At 40.1% G+C, this 19210-nt stretch overlaps 1 protein-coding gene across 2 annotated transcripts in view; it reads right to left on the bottom strand.

The window, feature by feature from the left end:
• Positions 1–19210, bottom strand: part of ITCH (itchy E3 ubiquitin protein ligase) — a 141848-nt gene that overhangs the window by 11309 nt on the left and 111329 nt on the right. For both annotated transcript variants that reach the window (XM_073606367.1, XM_073606368.1), the window contains exons 10-22: positions 17152–17326; positions 16990–17050; positions 16808–16892; positions 13625–13753; positions 13139–13211; positions 11007–11078; positions 9761–9849; positions 9512–9671; positions 9149–9282; positions 5832–5972; positions 5577–5697; positions 5386–5490; positions 3099–3195 (exon numbers count right to left, since the gene is read on the bottom strand). In XM_073606367.1, the coding sequence (XP_073462468.1) occupies positions 3099–3195; positions 5386–5490; positions 5577–5697; positions 5832–5972; positions 9149–9282; positions 9512–9671; positions 9761–9849; positions 11007–11078; positions 13139–13211; positions 13625–13753; positions 16808–16892; positions 16990–17050; positions 17152–17326 (1442 nt within the window). The remainder of the gene's footprint in view (positions 1–3098; positions 3196–5385; positions 5491–5576; positions 5698–5831; positions 5973–9148; positions 9283–9511; positions 9672–9760; positions 9850–11006; positions 11079–13138; positions 13212–13624; positions 13754–16807; positions 16893–16989; positions 17051–17151; positions 17327–19210) is intronic.

Here is a 19210-nt window from a genome sequence, read left to right as displayed (position 1 = left end):
ACAGAAAACTATTTTCTCTAAGCACAGCCCTAAAAGCAGCTAATGGTCCAGTCAAAATGATACCTTTGAGAAAAAAAAAAACCTGCATTTATACAAAGCAGGTCTGACATAAAGTGTAATGGAGGCCATTTCCTTTTTTTTGGGGGGGTGGGGGGTGTGTAGGTACAGAGCTGCTAGCAAGCAGACTTGCTGACAAACTTTTAACAGAGCCCTCTGGAAAAAGGGAAAAAAAATAAAATAAAAATAAATCGCCCTTCTGACTCGTGCAGCTTGAGCTACTGAGTTCCTTAACCACTTGACCTGTGAAAGATTTACCCCCCTTCATGACCAGGCAATGTTTTGCTATACGGCGCTGCGTTACTGTAACTGACAATTGGGCGGTGATTTAACGTTGTCTATAAATGGAATGTGCCCTTTTCCCCCTACAAATTTTTTTGGTGGTATTTGATCACCAGTGGGTTTATTTTTTGCGCTAAACAAAAAAAGACCGACAATTTTGAGAAGAAACAAATAATATTTTTTACTTTCTGCTATAAATTACATCCAATAAAAAAAAAAAAATTCAAAAATCAAATTTCTTCAGAAATGTAGGCCAATATATATTCTGCTCAATATTTTTGGTAAAAAAAAAAAATCCCAATAAGCGTATATTGATTGGTTTGTGAAAACATAGCGTCTACAAATTATGGGATATATACTGGAATTTTTATTCATTTATTTTTATACTAGTAATGACTGTGATCAGCAACTTATAGCAAGACTGCGATATTGCGGAGGACAGTCTGACACTGGCACTCTGCGGGAACTAGGGTCACTAATACAGTGAACAGTGCTAAAATTTTGCACTGTCACTGTACTGACACGGGCTGGGAAGGGGTTAAACATCTAGGGTCAACAAAGAGTTAAATGTATGCCTAACCAATGTTTGTGTGTACACAGTGTGGTATTTTTACTAAGGGATGCGCTTTGCAGGGAAACAAAATCCACCACATAGCGTGCCCCCTATGTGGAAGTGCAGAATCACGTATACACACACACATTATTTATATATATATATATATATATATATATATATATATATATATATACATATACATACACACACACACACACATATACACACACACACAAATGAATCGCTAGATCCTGGAAAACAGCAGCACTTTGTACAATCGCCACAAAACAGTCACACAGGCGATGATACATGTCACAATTGAGGCCACCTTGCAGGGCAAAGGTCCAGTGATATACAAAAGCTTTGCAACCCTGGATCGATAAATTCTTGTCTCCCACTTTTGATAGTACTCTTTGGAAACCGTAACCTCATTGGAACCAAGCTAGTTCCTGGCACTCTCCAGATTTCCCCTTGGATGACTACTGGAATCAACCCCCTCCTCCTTCTCTGATTCTCTTACCCCCTGTCCCTGGTCTTTGAAACCCTCAGATCACCTATCTGGGCCAATTAAGCACATGACCATTGGTCTACTTTTTTCCTCTCCCTCCTTTTTATTTTCATTAAGAGTTTCATATCTACTTGACATTGCCACTTAGGAGGATCATTATCTGCATCTTCGCTATCTTCTCGCCAAGAGGGTTCCACCTAATATGTATCCTTGTAACTTACAACTACATGTACTTTACTCCCTGTGAGCGGAGATCTTGCTGCTTCGATAACACACTGATCTGCATGTGATGTATGGTCATGTATTAAAAAAAAAAAAGTCTGAACTCGAAATATTAATATGCAATGTTTTATATTAACCCATCTAAAAATAGTTTTTAACTGATTTTAAGTCATGATCCCAATAGTGAAAACAAAATATGTACAAAAGTGTATATATGCCCTTTAAAACAAACTAATGGCAAATTGGTATAACCACATTGCCAGAGCTGTAAATAACACATCCAGAGATTAAGTTAGAGTTGTTAAAAGTCTCCTTTCCAATTCTGTACCATCTCAAAGTTCATCTTGCTTTGTAATAGTCTAACGGACTTATAATTTTTGAAGTCCTTTTGACTCAAACAATTGGCAAGTTCATAATGGATTCTAGTAGGCTGCGTTTTTTCAGCTGTGGAGCGTTCACTGAAAACTAGAATAGAATGTAAAGTCTCATTTTCATTCACTTGCAATTGCCTCAGCTTCCCATGTGACTGTACACTAAAGTTAAAACAACTCACTATAAAGATTAGCAGCATAAGACTTTAATAATTAATAATTGACAAAAGGTGGCAGATCTTTAATATTCCCTTCAGCTTTTAGGCTGGGTTCACTCTAGTGCGGACAGACATCCCATGTGATTTGCAGCGCATTGCTGTGCAGATCACATGCAATGTCTGTGCGATGCTAATTCAGCCACACAATTTGTGTATGGCTGAATTGGAATCACAATGGTGAACCAAAATGGTACAGGACCTTTTTTTGGTCTGCACTGGAATCAGATCACATGGGTACTGAGATCTGCAAACCTATCTGGCGGTGTCATTAACTTTCTAATGACACCCGCAGCAGTTCGCAGATGTCAGTGTGAACCGTCTGCAATTCAGGTGCGATGCAGGAACCCGCACAGAATTTACAGGGTTGCCCGCATCGCACCAGTGTGAACCCAGCATTAAGCTGCTGATTACGCATGTCCTGTGTCAGTGTCACCATGGCAACCTTGCTACTGTAATTGTGTAAGCAATGAGCCATCCAGAATGGTGAGCAGCTATATGAATATATAGTACACACATTGATGGCTTCCACTCTCATGATCGAGTGTTATGAAGGATATTGATGCAACATGTTTAACGTTCTCAAATACACGGTACTTCATGTTCAATGATGTCTATATTTTTGTTGCAATGATGGGTTTTCTCCCTTTGTGCATATTTAATAAAAATGTATATTTGAAAGAAAAAAAAAAAAAAAAAAAAAGAATGGTGAGCAGCAGAACTAAAGATGTAGCTGGCTTTGGCATGCGGAGATGCAAAAAGGACACCAATGATTCTAGTATATAGTAAAAAAGTAAAGATTAACAAGTATATTCTGTTTAGTTTAAAATATAATGTACAGTTTTGGCAGTTATATTTTTGCACTTGACTACTGCTCAGTTACATACCCATGAGGTCAGCAAAGCCTCCAACTGGTAACCGACAAGTGCCAGTAACAAACTGAAGGAGCCTCATGCGCTTCTCATTGTCAATCTCTTTTGCAAACTGTTGGAAAAAAAAAAAAACAAAATAAAATTTACAGCATATATCTCTTCTTTAGTAAGGTCTCCTGATGAAATGAATACAAGGCTGTGTATATCTGATTAGTGGTAAATAAATGGACTCAGAGTCTGACATGTGGTAGAATTATTATGGCCATGTCACAGCAGCAGAAGATTTATAGCAGCTACAAATCTTTCTTCTTCCTGGCCATTTGTTGCTGAATCTAGAGTAGCTATATACAATTTTTACCCAAGCAGCTACAAATCAGTTGTGTGCCATGGTCACTAGCAATTGCATCACATAACATAACTCCTTAAAATTTATTTCCTCTTTTGCAGCCGAATTGGGATAATATCTACTTGATATTTGTTACATGTTACTATTCACACAGCACAACAATACTACTTAAAAGTACATAAAATGTAAGCAGTAAATTGTAACATGTCTAAACTAGCTACCTAGCTTCCCCTTATGTAAAATTATAGAGGTGGCTTTGGAGGTGATCCTTACCTTAATTAATCCTGTCTGCACTGTGCTGACAAGTTCTCTTCATCAAGTGTAATCTAGATTTCAACACTATCTGTCCTAACAAAGGGTTAAAGATCTTGGCTAGGATTCTGGATTGTACAGGCATAACCCGCTTTAAGTACACTCACTTTACCTACATTTGCGAGTGCGGACATACCCGCAAGTGTATGTAAAGTACCTCGCAAGTATAGACATCTCACGCCACGCAGCCACATTATGGCCTGGAAGAGGCGTTGCTGTCGTCAGTGAAGAGGCAAATTTCCCACCAGCCAGCCCAGAGTTGTCCACCAGCCATGCCTGCCAGCCCAGAGTGGTTGCCTAAACGTAAGTGGATTACTGTACAGTACTATAAACTTCACTCCCCCCCCCCCCCCCCCACTACAGCACATGGCCCTCCACTATAGGCCCTGATCAACCCTCTACAGCCCCTGACCCCCCAGAAGTGAAAAAAGGTATTGCTTCACTTTAAGTACATTTTCGTTTTACATACATGCTCTGGTCCCATTGTGTACTTAAAAGTGGGGTATGCCTGTATGTTATTGAGAGGAAACTATGTCCCCACTTTGTCCCTCTAAAATTGTTCAGAATAGTTGGAAGAAACAACTATAAAGGTAAATTTCTAAAATCATTTTTAGGTATGCTGTTTGAATAACACCACATTACAACATAGTGGGCGTTTCTCAAATTTTACTGCAACAGTGGAAATATACTTTGGATTGTCGATTCTGGCGCTTGCTCCAAATGCATCAATCGCCCAGTAAATGTACTATAAATCACTTGCAATTTTTGCAACGCAGACTTCAATGACTGCAGTACATTTTTCTAACCACAAAAACACCAAGAACAAGGATTCTGTAGCTGTTACAAATTTGCTAGTGTGACACATGCATTAGGTGTGTCCAATGCATTCAACATAAATGGTAATGTACGGTTTAAACTGAAGCGGTGCATGACGCTTCATCTCAACCTTAGTGCAATTTACAGTTAGGAGGTAAAGCCGGCCATAGACTGTTCGGATACCAGCCGGTTCAGCAGTAACCGGATGAGATTCGAACCATGTATGGGCAGGCTGAATGTACCCAAGTTTATTGATCGATCAACTTGGGTACAACCAGCCTACCAGATTTTACATGTGATTATTGCTAGCGACTGCTACAGCGACTAGCAATAATCACTGTGTTCTCCTGGTGGGGACAGCCTCCCCCGCTCGGAGAACACAATGGCCCGGCAGGAGGAATTTCCCTCGTCAACACTTTGGGGTTGATTTACTGAAGGCAAAAACACTGTGCACTACATGTGCACTGCAAGTGTACTTGGAAGTGCAGCCGCTGTAGGGGAAGATCTGAAGTGAGGGCAAGCCCTGCTTATTTCTATCATCCAATCATGTGCAAGCAAAAATGCAGTTTTTTTTATTGTCCTTGTTGGTCTCCCTCAGATCTACAGCGACTGTACTTCCAAGTGCACTTTAAGTGCACTTGCACTTTAGTAAATAACCCCTATTGTGTTGATGGGGGAATCTAGCAAATTTCTTTCCTGCAACCCGTAGTTGCAGGAAAGAAATTTGCTCCGTCTATAGTCAGTTTTAAGCAGATTCATCCAATTCATGTATCAATTTACTCATACCTATTTCTCAGCTATTTAAAAAAAACCCCGCAGCTTTCTTACCTGCCAGAACCAAACAATCTGCTTGCTGGTTCTTGTATAGTGCCGGTATATGGTGTTCCTTTGCCAGTCATTTAGGTCTATTTCCTGCATGCCACACAGAAGAACCTGAGCAATTAAATAAAAAAATACTTATAATTCATTGAACTACTAACAGTACACACTGGTGTTATGCTGTAATTAACAAGTCTTACTTCTAATTCTTTGGCATCAAAATACTGTAGGTACTGCTGGGGAAGAATTTCGTTAAAACCCTCAAAAAAAGCCTGAGTCTGTTCTTCTACGCCTCGAGACAGTCTCCACTCTGCCACCAGCCTACAGAGAACGGGAGCAGATGCAACACAATAAAACTTGATGAGATCAGTAATGTTCAGGAACGCACTATACCAAGTGCATTTTACACAACATTATAATGCATCCTAGATTTTATTACAAATGGCAAAAGCTACCTGATATATTCCTCTTTGTTCTCCTCTGTCACCTGGAGGTTGCTCCCATTTGGCTTGAGATCGTGACTTTTTACTTCCCCAAGAATCTCCTTATCCACTGAGAAGTACATCTCCAGACCACATTCTTCTATGTTGTTCTCCCTGAGAAAAATACAGCCAGAACCATTAAAGTACAAAAAAAACTTTCACCAACACAATCTATGACAGAACTGTGTATAATCTAGGGTTAGTAAATATAGTAGTTAATTCATATCACATCCTGCTTGATCAGTTTAAACAGTTTATCAGCCAGAGCTCATTGATGCCTAGATGCCCCGAAAATTTAGCAGTGTCTGTATGCTTGAGTTAACGTGACAGTAAAGCCATTACTAATTTGCAAAACAAAAAAGGTTCTTTTTTATTTTATTTTTTTTTTAAATGAGGCCTCCAGCCTGCAAGTGATCACCACGTGGGATCTCTAAAGCAGGACCTGAGCTGTAGTGGACAGCTGCATTTTAGAGCTACTAGCACACAGAGTGTTGGTTTTTTAGCTCTCAGTATGAAAGCAAACACTCAGTTTTCCCTGTTTTCTCTGAAAGTTTAATCCACTAAATATATATAAAAGTGCATCACAAGAAAAGATCAACGTCTTACAGTTCTTTTCTTTCTAAAACAGCTAAAGCCCGAGAGGAAAAGCCTATCCTCTGCCAGTGTGCTGAACAGGACCCCTGCTCTCTGTGTGGAAGCAGTGGTCTCTCTGCAGCTCCAACATACCCCCTTTGCTGAGTCAGACCTAGAACTCTGCAATAAGCATTACTCCCTTCTTATTGGAGAGTTCTAGCTCTGACTTTAGCAGGGGGGCGCGTGTTGTACCTCAGCAAACAGCAATGTAGATATTTGCTAGCACACCACGGATCTTCAAGTTGAGTCTAAACTTTTTTTTATTGAAGTATGATCACATCATAAACAAGGGAGTGCAACATTTCGGTGCCAAGCAGGTCGCCTTTGTCAGGCATGTGAGGTCACATGTCTGACGAAGGGGTCCTGCGTGGCTCCGAAATGCTGCACTCTGATGTGCTCATACTTCAATAAAATAAAACAAAAAATGTTTGGACTCAACTTGAAGATTAATGGTGTGCTGGCAAATGTCTACACTGTCATGCATGGTCCAGTCTCCAGGTGGTGGTTGCTGCAGCACCCGGTATCCTAGGAGCCTTTATCAGAAATGTGTGCAATGGGAATATGGATGGTTATCAGCAGAGATCAAGGCCCCCATTCCCTGTTGGGGACAGACTTTTCTACACAGGCTGTAGCTACTTAAAAGAAAACAGACAGACTCAGAACATATTTAGTTTTGGAATGTATTTCAGTGATTTAAGCCAAGAGTTCAGCTGGGCTTTAATATAGATATTGTAGGCATGAAGGGGCTGAATGGCTGGGCAGACTGCTTTACAAGCCAAGGCTCATTTCATGAGCTTAAAACTCAAAAGTGATTTAAATGCAGTATGCTTTCAGGTGCTTCTGAGAGGTTTTGACAAAAGTTTTGAGAATTACACAAATATTAATTTTTACAGTCTGCTGCCTCAGTTTTTATTACGGCAATTTGCATATACTCCAGAATGTTATTAAGAGTGATCAGATGAATTGCAAAGTCCCTCTTTGCCATGAAAATGAACTTAATCCCATAAAAAAAAACATTTCCCCTGCATTTGTGAAGAAGGCTTCAGGGCACCCAAGAAAGTCCAGCAAGCGACAGGACCATCTCCTATGGTTGATTCAGCTGTGGGATCGGGTCACAACAAGTGCACAGCTTGCTCAGGAGTGGCAACAGACAGGTGTGAGTGCATCTGCACGCACAGTAAGGCGAAGAGTTTTGGAGAATGGCCTGTTAAGAAGGGCAGCAAAGACGACCCTTCTCTCCAGGAAAATCCCCTTTGCAATGGATTGGTGCATCCAGAAGAAACCTTGTCCAGAGAAGAAAAGGTGAGCTACCATCAGTCCTGTGTCATGCCAACAGTAAAGCATGCCGAGACAATTCATGTGTGGGGTTGCTTCTCAGCCAAGGGAGTGGGCTCACTCACAATTTTTCTGAAGAACACAGCCATGAAGAAAGAATGGTACAAAAATGTCCTTCGAGAGCAACTTCTCCCAACCATCCAAGAACAGTTTGGTGACGAACAATGCCATAAGGCAAAAGTAATAACTGAGTGGCTTGGGGAACAAAACATCGAAATTTTAGGTCCATGGCCAGGAAATTCCCCAGACCTCAATCCCATTGAGAACTTGTTGTCAATCCTCAAGAAGTGGGTGAACAAAAAACTCCATAAATTCTGACAAACTCCAAGCATTGATTATGCAAGAATGGGCTTCCATCAATCAGGATGTGGCCCAGAAGTTGACAGCATGCCAGGGAGAATTGCAGAGGTATTGAAAAAGAAGGGTCAACACTGCAAATATTGATCTTTTGCATAAATGTAATGTAATTGTCAAAAAAAACCTTTTACACTTATGAAATGCTTGTAATTATATTTCAGTATACCATAGTAACAACTGACAAAAAAAAATAAAAATCTAAAAAACACTGAAGCAGCACACTGTAAAAATTTATATTGGTGTCATTCTCAAAACTTTTGGCCACAGCTGTATGAGGCAAAAGTAGCACAGACACAAAGAAAAGATGCAAACAAAGCCTGTGAATGTAAGCACTTAGCTACAAGGGTCATACTCACATGGATATTTATCACAGTATTTGTATAGTATTTATAGAGCTCTGGCATAATCACTAAATAAGATTGCTCTCTTAATTTGGCCATTGCTCTAAATCTCCCAGTGTGGGAACTCTCATAAAAAGAAAAACACTTCAAAAGCTGTTTGGGGCTTCCACGTATCGTTGCAAGTGTAGGCCTAAAAGATCTCCATTTTTATCATTAATCAACCCAACTACAGTTTGGGTTCCCCTTTGCTAGTCTGTGGGACAGAGTGATAGGCATTTTACTTATTCAGTGAATCGGGTGCTCCCCCTATATTTCTCCTTGGCATTTTCCTGGTTTCCTATAGGTGGACAAGATTGATACGTCATCTCTGGGCAAGTAAAGAAAATAAAACAGTCGCAACCTATGTACAAATTACCACTGGCAACAAGGTAGCGTCAGGTCTATTTTCTTTTAATCGCTCTAAGATAAAGGTGATGCATCCTTCCATACAGTACCCAATTTATTTCCAGAAAGTAGTGGCTGTCAAGCATAATTACACTTGATCAGCATAAAAGCCTCAAAACGTTTCCTCCACAATTTACATCAACTGCAGTTCAAGTACAGGGCTTCAACCTTATAACCTACCTTATCCAGATCAGGGAATTGTAAAACTCTGGATCCACCGATTCCAAATCCTTCAGCCCCACTGGCTTGTTTAGTATACGTTTGTAGAATGGTAAGGAGAAACCAGTGTCTATGAATTTGCCATGAAACAAAGCCTGGGAAAAATAAATTGTATGTTAAAAAACTTTAAACTTTCAGAACTCCCTGAAATAATTGGTATCGTCTACATCTTTTTTTTTTCCCCCTAGTATTTCATGTCTCACTGTATGTATTTTTTGCCAGAATTGTTGTTTATGAAATCCATTTGGTGGACTCCCAAATTCTACAGGATAAATTCAAATTACAGATGGATAAGAAGATAAAGCAGAATACCAGTAGACTTACCATGGCGATAAACCTGCCGATAAACCTGAAGTAGCGCAAGTGATCGGGATTAATATAGGAGGCAGGATTTATCTGCAGACAATAGTTGTCTTTCCCAGCATACTCAAACAGACAATACATGGGGTTCAGAACTTCATGGGAGAGAAGGAAGAACCACTCCCTGTGAAAGAATTAGATAAGCCGAGTGTTAGATATATGGTCACAAATATATACATATATTATGCATGCACACATGCACACAGATCTTACCTTGCCACTCCTCCATAATCCAAACCCTCCTCTCCAGGAATAATAAGCCACAGCCTCCTCCTAAGATCTTGTGGGTTAAAACTCATTATCTAGATGAAAAAAAAAAATAAAAAATGTCCAAAATGGCAGCGTGAGATAGCCCTAACATTTATACTACTCATGCACGGATCCACTATGTAAAGAAAACATTTTCTACTATGTTAAAGACCAGTTCTAGCCAAAGCCTTTATTTTCTGTAGAACTGGTAAAAGGTTGGAGAGGTTCTTTCAGGCTTTTATTGACATCTGTATCCCTAGTGGGGGAGATTACTCCCCACCCACCTTCCTGTTAGCACAGGAAATTGCTCATACTTGGACAAAGGCAAAAACACATTTTTAGCAGATTGAGAAAGGGTTATTTTAAAATTGCACATGAGGCATACTATGTCTCTTCTGCATTAAATGTCTATGTGTAGCCAAATTCACGGCAGCCTCCAGCAGCCACTCAAGAGTATGGTTCACCTTTCGATAACAATAGGGCAGACTGAAGAGGGGCCAGCTGGGTCTATGTCAGAGGTAAGATAATAGTTGAAGGTAGTATTAATTTTGACATCAAATTTCAATTTAGTTTTAGTCATGTTCCTTTGACTAAAATGGCGTTTTATTTTAGTCATCTGAATTGTTTTAGTCATATATTAGTCAACTAAAATCTCCAGTATACTAAACAGAGAAAAATATTTCTTTTTAACAGAAGTGCAACTTTAAAATATAAAAAAAAAACTGTAAACTCCATTGGCTGCAATGCCATTGCACCTATTACCCGATAATAAAAACGTTATCAGTTCTCTGCGAATAATGAATAAAGTATCATCTTTATAAATAAGTTTTGTAAAGAAACAAAAATATTGCTTTTTGATCACTGTTAATTCTGATGTCAAATTTTGATTTAGTCATAGTCTTTTGACTAAAATGCCATTTTAGTCGTATTTTAGTCATCTAAATTGAAACTGAATTTTATTTTCGTTACTGAAAACATGCAGCTAAGGGAACTATTACAAAAATATTTGTCTACTAAATTAACACTGGTTAAAGGGAAGTACCAATCTGACTGCATGGCTGTAGTAAAAGACAGTTTCACTAAAGGTGAAGTTATCCCTTAAGGCTGCTTCAATGCATTGGTGATATTTCACAAAAAAAGTGCTAACATTTTTTAAAGTAATGAAAAAAAAAAAAAAAAAAAAAAGAAAGTGAAACAAGTGGCCACATACCTGCTGAAAAGAATCCTCAAACAAAGTTTTCCTATTGACAGTGATCTTGACATGCTGCGGCATGTATAGTTGCTAAAAGATAACACATAAATATTAAATGGATTTCTGTAATAGCACATTCAGCATATAAAGATTTGCTACACTGTGACTTGTATAGAATATAACTGTTTTTAAAGGAGTTGTAAAGTTTCAAGGTTTACCTTCTGTGGTGCAGCTGCCCCCTGGAGCCCCCCTTTTTCTTATTTGAACTCAATGGTTCCAGCGACAAGCATGAGCCCAGCACCTCTAGCCGATGTCTGGGGTCCTCATTGGATAGATAGCAGCGGGAGCCTTTGGCTCCCGCTGCTGTCAATCACATCCAGTGACACAGAAGGGGGGGGGGGTGTTTGTCCTGTCACAGCAACAAGACTCGGGAGCGTCGGCAGGAGTGTCTCCATGGAAAGCGGCTTTCCGTGGGGGCACTCGATGCAGAAGAGGAGCCAGGAGCCCCGCAGGGGGACCCCAGAGAAGGAGGATCAGGGCCGCTCTGTGTAAAACCCTTGATGTTTGTGTTTAAAAAAAAGAAAAAAAAGATAAACAAACCTTTACAATCACTTTAATCACTTTCCGTCCGGCCTATAGCAGATTGACGGCCGGGAAGTGGTTCGCGCTGAAAGGGAGAGCCAATCGGCAGCTCTGCCTGTCAGAGGGGGGTCTGCACTGATAATCAGCACAGCCCCATAAGAGGTGCCACCATAGCTGCCAAAAAGTTGCCCATCAGCTGTAGGTGCCCATATCAGTGCCTGTCAGTGACCATCACAGCCGCCTGTCAGTGCCGCCTATTGGTGCCCATCAGTGCCGCATATCAGTGCCCATCAATTCTAAATATCAGTGCCGCCCCATCAGTGCCCATCAGTGAAGGAGAAAACAAAATTTTATAACCGAAAACAAAGAAAAACTTTATTTTTTTTTTTCAAAAATTTCGGTCTTTTTTAGTTTGTTTAGCAAAAAATAAAAACCCCAGTGATGATCAAATACCACCAAAAGAAAGCCCTATTTGTGGGAAGAAAATTATAAAAATTGTCAAACTGCAACAGCGCTGAAAGCTGAAAATTGTCCAGGGCAGGAAGGGGCGGAAGTGCCTGGTATTGAAGTGGTTAAGCTTGAAAGATCACATTGGGTCTGATGTTTAAAATGTGTCTGACACTAAGGGGTCCATTCATAAAGCAATGATATGGTAACAAACAGCTGACTAAAAACAAAACAAACACACATCTGTAAAACCCTCATGCACACTGGGTGTTTAGCCCTGGTGCACGAGACTGACGTTTAGGTGCTGGCAGAGGACAGCATCCAGCCCTGCTGCTAAAAGCTTTTTTAAAGTGGAGTTCAGCTTAAAAAAAAAAAATTAAAAGTCAGCAGCTACAAATACTGCAGCTGCTGACTTTTAATAAATCGGACACTTACCTGTCCCAGGGTCCAGCGATGTGGGGAAACGAAGCCCCGCTCGTCTCCCCCTCTCTGTGGCATGTCAGGGGGTCACCTACTCTTAAAGCAGAGGTTCCATTTTTGGGTGGATCTCCGCTTTAAACTCTATGGACTTTAAAAGCAGTCTGCATCTTTAGCATTCCTCCCTGGGCGCATACTGCCCTAAACGTTATTACCACTCCTGGCACAGACAAGCCGCAGCAGCTTTTAGCCTCTCATAGTTTAAAAGGCTGGCGGCAGCAGAGCACCTAAATGCCGGAGTCCCATACATGGAGGCTAAATGCTCAGTCCACATGAGGCCTAAAGTTCTAAGATTTGCAATTATGCAATTAAAATGTCAAAGTCGCTTCTCCAATCAAAGTTCTCTCCACTGTTAGGTAGTGAGAACTTTGCAAAACATTACAGGCTCCACACCAGGGTCAGCATTTTAAACCTGCTGGGCCACCAATGAGTTCAGCTTTAAAGTATTTTTACATCTCCTTTTTTCTATGCCAAAAAAATGTATTGCTTTGCATTGGAAAAAACATATAATGTTAAACTGGAAAAAGCTAATAAATACAGCACTTCCACTGACTTATGAGGTTAGCCAAATAATTTTTAAAAAGTATGTGTTTGAACACATCATCGAAGCTATAGATTCATTTTCAGTGGGTATGTGTACTTACCTGACACCAAAACCGAAAGTATTGCACCTTTGCCTTAAAATCTCGCACATATGCAATCTGTGGCCCGTTATCCCTGCATAGATAAAAAAAGGGAAGGAGAGGATGGGGGAAAAAAAAAAAAACACATTAATATTGAACTGACTTATTTCCAATTTAATAATAACTATAGGGTATAATTGAGACTGGAACTTTAAATGTGCATGTGAATACTTAAACATATTTTTGTGCCTAAGAATATAGGGTGTAGCATTCAAAAAACATTAATTCAATATTAAAGTGCATGACCCATCCTGTTCTAGGGTGACAATGCTTACTCATGTACTGTATCTATGCAGGAGCAGCATTGCTCTACCCCCCAGCCTGAGAAAAAAAACAAGTGAAACTACCACATCTAAGCGCTGGCATGCTGCATGATTTTATATTTTTCTTCTTGGGTTTAGAGGCATTTTACCTAGCCCTGGTAAGAATTCTCCATCTCATACTCACAGGGCAGACTTTCCAGTCCTGGGATCAATGTAGGTGGTGGTTTTTCTGTTGTGGTCGACAAAATAGGGGACACCATCCACTGTAAATCTCATCTCCCAGCCCTCTGGTAATGGCTTTTCATTCTGCTGCCTGAAAGACAGAAATCAGTATGCTCATATGCTACACCAGTGTAAAGGTTTAATAAAACAATATATTTTTCCCCCTTCTCTTATTGCCCTTGTCTGCCAGCACAGCTTTGTGTTTACATTGGAAGAGATGTGATGTCACAGAATTTTGTGTTCATATGGAGGTTTGGGCAGAGCTGCGTGTGTCGAAAGGGGACTAAAAGGTCTCCTAAATAAAAGTGCATACATTCACTTTGATCTTCACATTTCAACTTTCTTAAAAAAAAAAAAAAAAAATTGCGCTAAATTTTATACAGGAGACTTTTTTTGAGGTATTATATTTTAAAGTAAATACATGGGGGTGTGCAAATTACCTACATCCTGGCATTAGAAAATAAATTGCAGGAGATTGCATTTTCTATGATTACCAATAACCTAGAAAATAAAAAAAAATATATATCCAAAATTGCAGCCAAATTATTTCACCATCTCCATTTGTCCCGTTTACCATTACCATTGAAAGTGAAAGTAAAAGAAAAATCAAAAATTTTGGGTTGTCCCCAGAAAAGTAATAGAAGGGAAATCTTCCAATGGGGACACTAGTTCTGGTGACCTGGGGGTCCCCAAAGAATTACCTTCATTTGCAGGGATTTTCTCCCACTTCCTGTTTAGCTATGGGACAGGAAGTGAAGGGAAATCTCTACAATGAAACATAGATGGCGAAAATGAAAATTAAAAAAGTGTTGCCTATAAGTTATACTTTAAGTGTAGAGCCCAAGAAAAGCTTGTATCCTACATGCCAATACTGCCTATATATATCTGGAGCCAAAACTTTTTATTTTATTTAGTTTTTAATAAAGGGGTTCTTAAAACCCCTTCAATGTGTCCCATTTCCTTTATCTTCCTGTGCCAGAGACACCACATGAAGAGGAAGAACTTTTTTTTTTTTTTTTCAAAGCACCCTTTTAGTAGTCACCAGGAAACAAGTGCTCACCCATTGGAGGGTATTCTATTCTGGTTTTAGTGACAACTCTTCCCTTAACCACTTGCTGACTGGCTCACGCCGATATATGTTGGCAAAGTGGTTCGTTATTGCGAATCGCCATATGGGTATGTCTGTATCTTTAAGGGCGATAGCGGGCGCCGTCAGGAGGGGCCCGCTGCATGGCGGAGGAACCCAATCGCCGCCGGCCACCCGCGATTGCGTGCACGAGAGCAGGAACAGGGATTTGTGTGTGTAAACAGGAGAGAGAGGAGACATTGTCAGGAGAGAGGAGACATTGTTTGTTCCTACTAAATAGGAACAACGATATGTCTCCTCCCCCAATTAGTCCCCAGTCCCAATCCCCATACAGTTAGAAACTAGGGAACACAGTTAACCCCTTGATCGCCCTCTAGTGTTAACCCCTTCCCTGCCAGTGACATTTACACAGTAATTAGTGCATTTTTATAGCACTGATCAGTGTATAAATGTCAATGGTCCCAAAAATGTGTCAAAAGTGTCCGATCTGTCCGCTGCAAGGTCGCAGTACCGCTAAAAATAGCAGATCATCGCCATTACTAGTGAAAAAAAAAAGCCATAAATCTTTCCCATAGTTTGTAGACGCTATAACTTTTGCGCAAATCAATCAACATACGCTTATTGCGATTTTTTTAAACCAAAAATATGTAGGAGAACATATATTGGCCTAAACTGAGGAAGAAATTTGTTTAAAAACATTTTGGGGATATTTATTATAGCAAAAAGTAAAAAATTGTTTTTTTCTACAAAATTGTCACTTTTGTTTATAGCGCAAAAAATAAAAACTGCAGAGGTTGTCAAATACCACCAAAAGAAAGCTCTATTTGTGGGGGGAAAAAAGGACGTCAATTTTGTTTGGGTACAGCGTTGCACGACTGCACAATTGTCAGTTAAAGCGACAGCACCGTATCGCAAAAAATGGACTGGTCATTAAGCAGCCAAATCTTCCGGTCTGTAGGTGGTTAACTTTAATCCCAACAACAGTGGTCACTAGGACCAACAAATGATAAAATGAGGCCCCATTCATACCCAAGCATGTCATAGCTTGAAGTCCAAAGCTCCAAAACGCTCAGGGAGAAAAACAAAAATAATTCTTTATCGTGGTGGTTCATATCTCCATTCGAAAATGCCTGAAGCTCAAAAAAGTTTTGAAGCTACTTTTGTAGCTCGATTCAAGCAGATGGGTGCATTTTTTTGAATCAGTTTAAAGCAAACACACTTAACAGGGGTTCTAAATCTTCTTTATACCATCATAAACTTAAAGTGGCGTTCTTTACAACTCTTCAGCATCCCTCACTAAACTGTGCACTGTAAAAGAATTGGATATTTTTAAATTTATTTTCTCAGCACCTACTGTATATTTGCTGTATTCATTTTTCACTTCCTCCTCCCTGGCCGCGGCCCATCGCATCATTTCCTGTTTGCAATGCCTTCTGGGAAGGGGCGGCAACTTCCTCTGAAACTGCCGTTGCTATGGAACCTGAAACCTATTACACTGCTTGTGCTGCACTGAGCATGTGCGAGATCTGCAAGGATGAGATCCAGGAGGAAATGCAGTCTGGCTTCAGATGCCCACACTTAAGATGGCCACGGCCTGCTGTAAGTTTATAAAATAACAAACTACTGCTATAAACTAACAAAACAGACCTTAGTTTACAGACTAACTTTACTAGAATACATTAAGCTTGTGTATTATAGGGGTATTTTTATTTAAAAAGTATAATTTCGGCCGGAACACCACTTTAAAAAAAAAAGTTTTGGCTTAAGATACACATGAATGCAACAGGATCAATTCACAAAGCTTTACAAACCAGCTTCTTCAGCTGCTTGGTTAGGCTGCAAAACAACTTCAAAACTACAAGTCTATCTGAAAGTGACTACTAACAGCTTTGAAGCCAGAGCATCAGCATGACAGCCAGGCAACAAATATTATAAAAAGGAAAGGTCAGCAAAGCTTGCCTTTGGCATCCTCTCCTAAAATGTGTACTTTAATTTCCCCCAAAGCCGCTGCCTCCATTGGTCTTTGGCTGCATTTCCTGTTCAGATTCATGGACTTACCCCTGATTCCTCGGGTCCTCCCACTGAGTTGTCCGCGTTGTGTGATTGACAAAATATACCCTGCCATTGGCATCAGTTCTCTTTTCTAGAACAATCAAAGACAAGTCACAAAGTGATCAAAAGCAACCAAGAGTGTTTCCATAAATGAGCACCTTTATAGATAGAACTAAAACTATATTTACCCCATGCGCCAGGTAATGGCCCCAGTGGGTCATACTCCTTGTTTTGTAATTGGTCCTGATTCTAAAATGAAAAAGAACTCTTGTAGGTAGTGAAGTGAAGATTACAATATGATATCAAAGCAACAACGTTCCCTCTATGGTTACTGTAGCTATGATACTTACCCCATAAATGAAACGCTGATTGAACTGTTGCATTGCTCCCTGCAGCTGGTTTCGTTGATGCTGCCACTGTTCGTAGTTGCGAACAGATTCAATAGTAGGTCTCTGCCATGTGGTAGTCCGTGTTATGTGGTCAACATAGTAGATCCGCCCCATGTGGTCTACACGTCGCTCCCACCTAGATATAAAAGTTTGTTGCACATGTAAGTCAAGGGCATCAGACAGAACATATATTTTTCTTACTTGGCTATTTAACTAGTAATTCTTTTTTTTTTTTTTTTTTTTTTCAAATAACTTTTTATTGAAAGTTTTATCGTTTTTCATACAATACAAACAAACCAAAAACAACAAAGACTATAAATGGTCATTTGCCTATTATACACATCAAAACTATCAGTAGAAATAAGCCTTAAAGCAGCCACGTAGATACAGTGGGGACAGAAAGTATTCAGACCCCCTTAAATTTTTCACTCTTTGTTATATTGCAGCCATTTGCTAAAATCATTTAAGTTCATTTTTTTCCTCATTAATGTACACACAGCATCCCATATTGACAGAAAAACACAGAATTGTTGACATTTTTGCAGATTTATTAAAAAAGAAAAACTAAAATATCACATGGCCTTAAGTATTCAGACCCTTTGCTCAGTATATAGTAGAAGCACCCTTTTGATCTAATACAGCCATGAGTCTTTTTGGGAAAGATGCAACAAGTTTTTCACACCTGGATTTGGGGATCCTCTGCCATTCTTGCTTGCAGATCCTCTCCATTTCTGTCAGGTTGGATGTTAAACATTGGTGGACAGCCATTTTTAGGTCTCTCCAGAGATGCTCAATTGGGTTTAAGTCAGGGCTCTGGCTGGGCCATTCAAGGACAGCCACGGTGTTGTTATGAAGCCACTCCTTCGTTAATTTAGCTGTGTGCTTAGGGTCATTGTCTTGTTGGAGGGTAAACCTTCGGCCCAGTCTGAGGTCCTGAGCACTCTGGAGAAGGTTTTCATTCAGGATATCCCTGTACTTGGCCGCATTCATCTTTCTCTCGATTGCAACCAGTCGTCCTGTCCCTGCAGCTGAAAAAACACCCCTACAGCATGATGCTGCCACCACCATGCTTCACTGTTGGGACTGTATTGGACAGGTGATGAGCAGTGGCTGGTTTTCTCCACACATACCGCTTAGAATTAAGGCCAAAAAGTTCTATCTTGGTCTCAAAGAATCTTATTTCTCACCATCTTGGAGTCCATCAGGTGTTTTTTTTTAGCAAACTCCATGCGGGCTTTCATGTGTCTTGCAATGACGAGGGGCTTCCGTTGTGCCACTCTGCCATAAGGCCCCGACTGGTGGAGGTCTGCAGTGATGGTTGACTGTCTACAACTTTCTCCCATCTTCCGACTGCATCTCTGGAGCCCAGCCACATTGATCTTTGGGTTCTTCTTTACCTCTCTCACCAAGGCTCTTCTCCCCTGATAGTTCAGTTTGGCCGGACGGCCAGCTCTAGAAAGGGTTCTGGTCGTCCCAAACGTCTTCCATTTAAGGATTATGGAGGTCACTGTGCTCTTAGGAACCTTAAGTGCAGCAGAAGTTTTTTTTGTAACCTTGGCCAGATCTGTGCCTTGCCACAATTCTGTCTCTGAGCTCTTCAGGCAGTTCCTTTGACCTCATGATTCTCATTTGCTCTGACATGCACAGGTGTGTTGTTTTCCTAATCAAGTCCAATCAGTATAATCAAAAACAGCTGGACTCAAATGAAGGTGTAGAACCATCTCAAGGATTATCAGAAGAAATGGACAGCACCTGAGTTAAATATATGAGTGTCACAGCAAAGAGTCTGAATACTTAGGACCATGTGAGATTTCAGTTTTTCTTTTTTAATAAATCTGCAAAATGTCAACAATTCTGTGTTTTTCTGTCAAATTGGGGTGCTGTGTGTACATTAATGAGGAAAAAGAAATTAACTTAAATGATTTTAGCAAATGGCTGCAATATAACAAAGAGTAAAAATGTATGGGGGTTTGAATACTTTCCGTCCCCACTGTATGTGTAGCATAGAAGGCATTGGACA

Source organism: Aquarana catesbeiana, linkage group LG12 (genome assembly GCF_042186555.1).
Source record: "Aquarana catesbeiana isolate 2022-GZ linkage group LG12, ASM4218655v1, whole genome shotgun sequence".
Taxonomy (NCBI): domain Eukaryota; kingdom Metazoa; phylum Chordata; class Amphibia; order Anura; family Ranidae; genus Aquarana; species Aquarana catesbeiana.
This window is presented reverse-complemented; position numbering and strand designations above follow the sequence as displayed.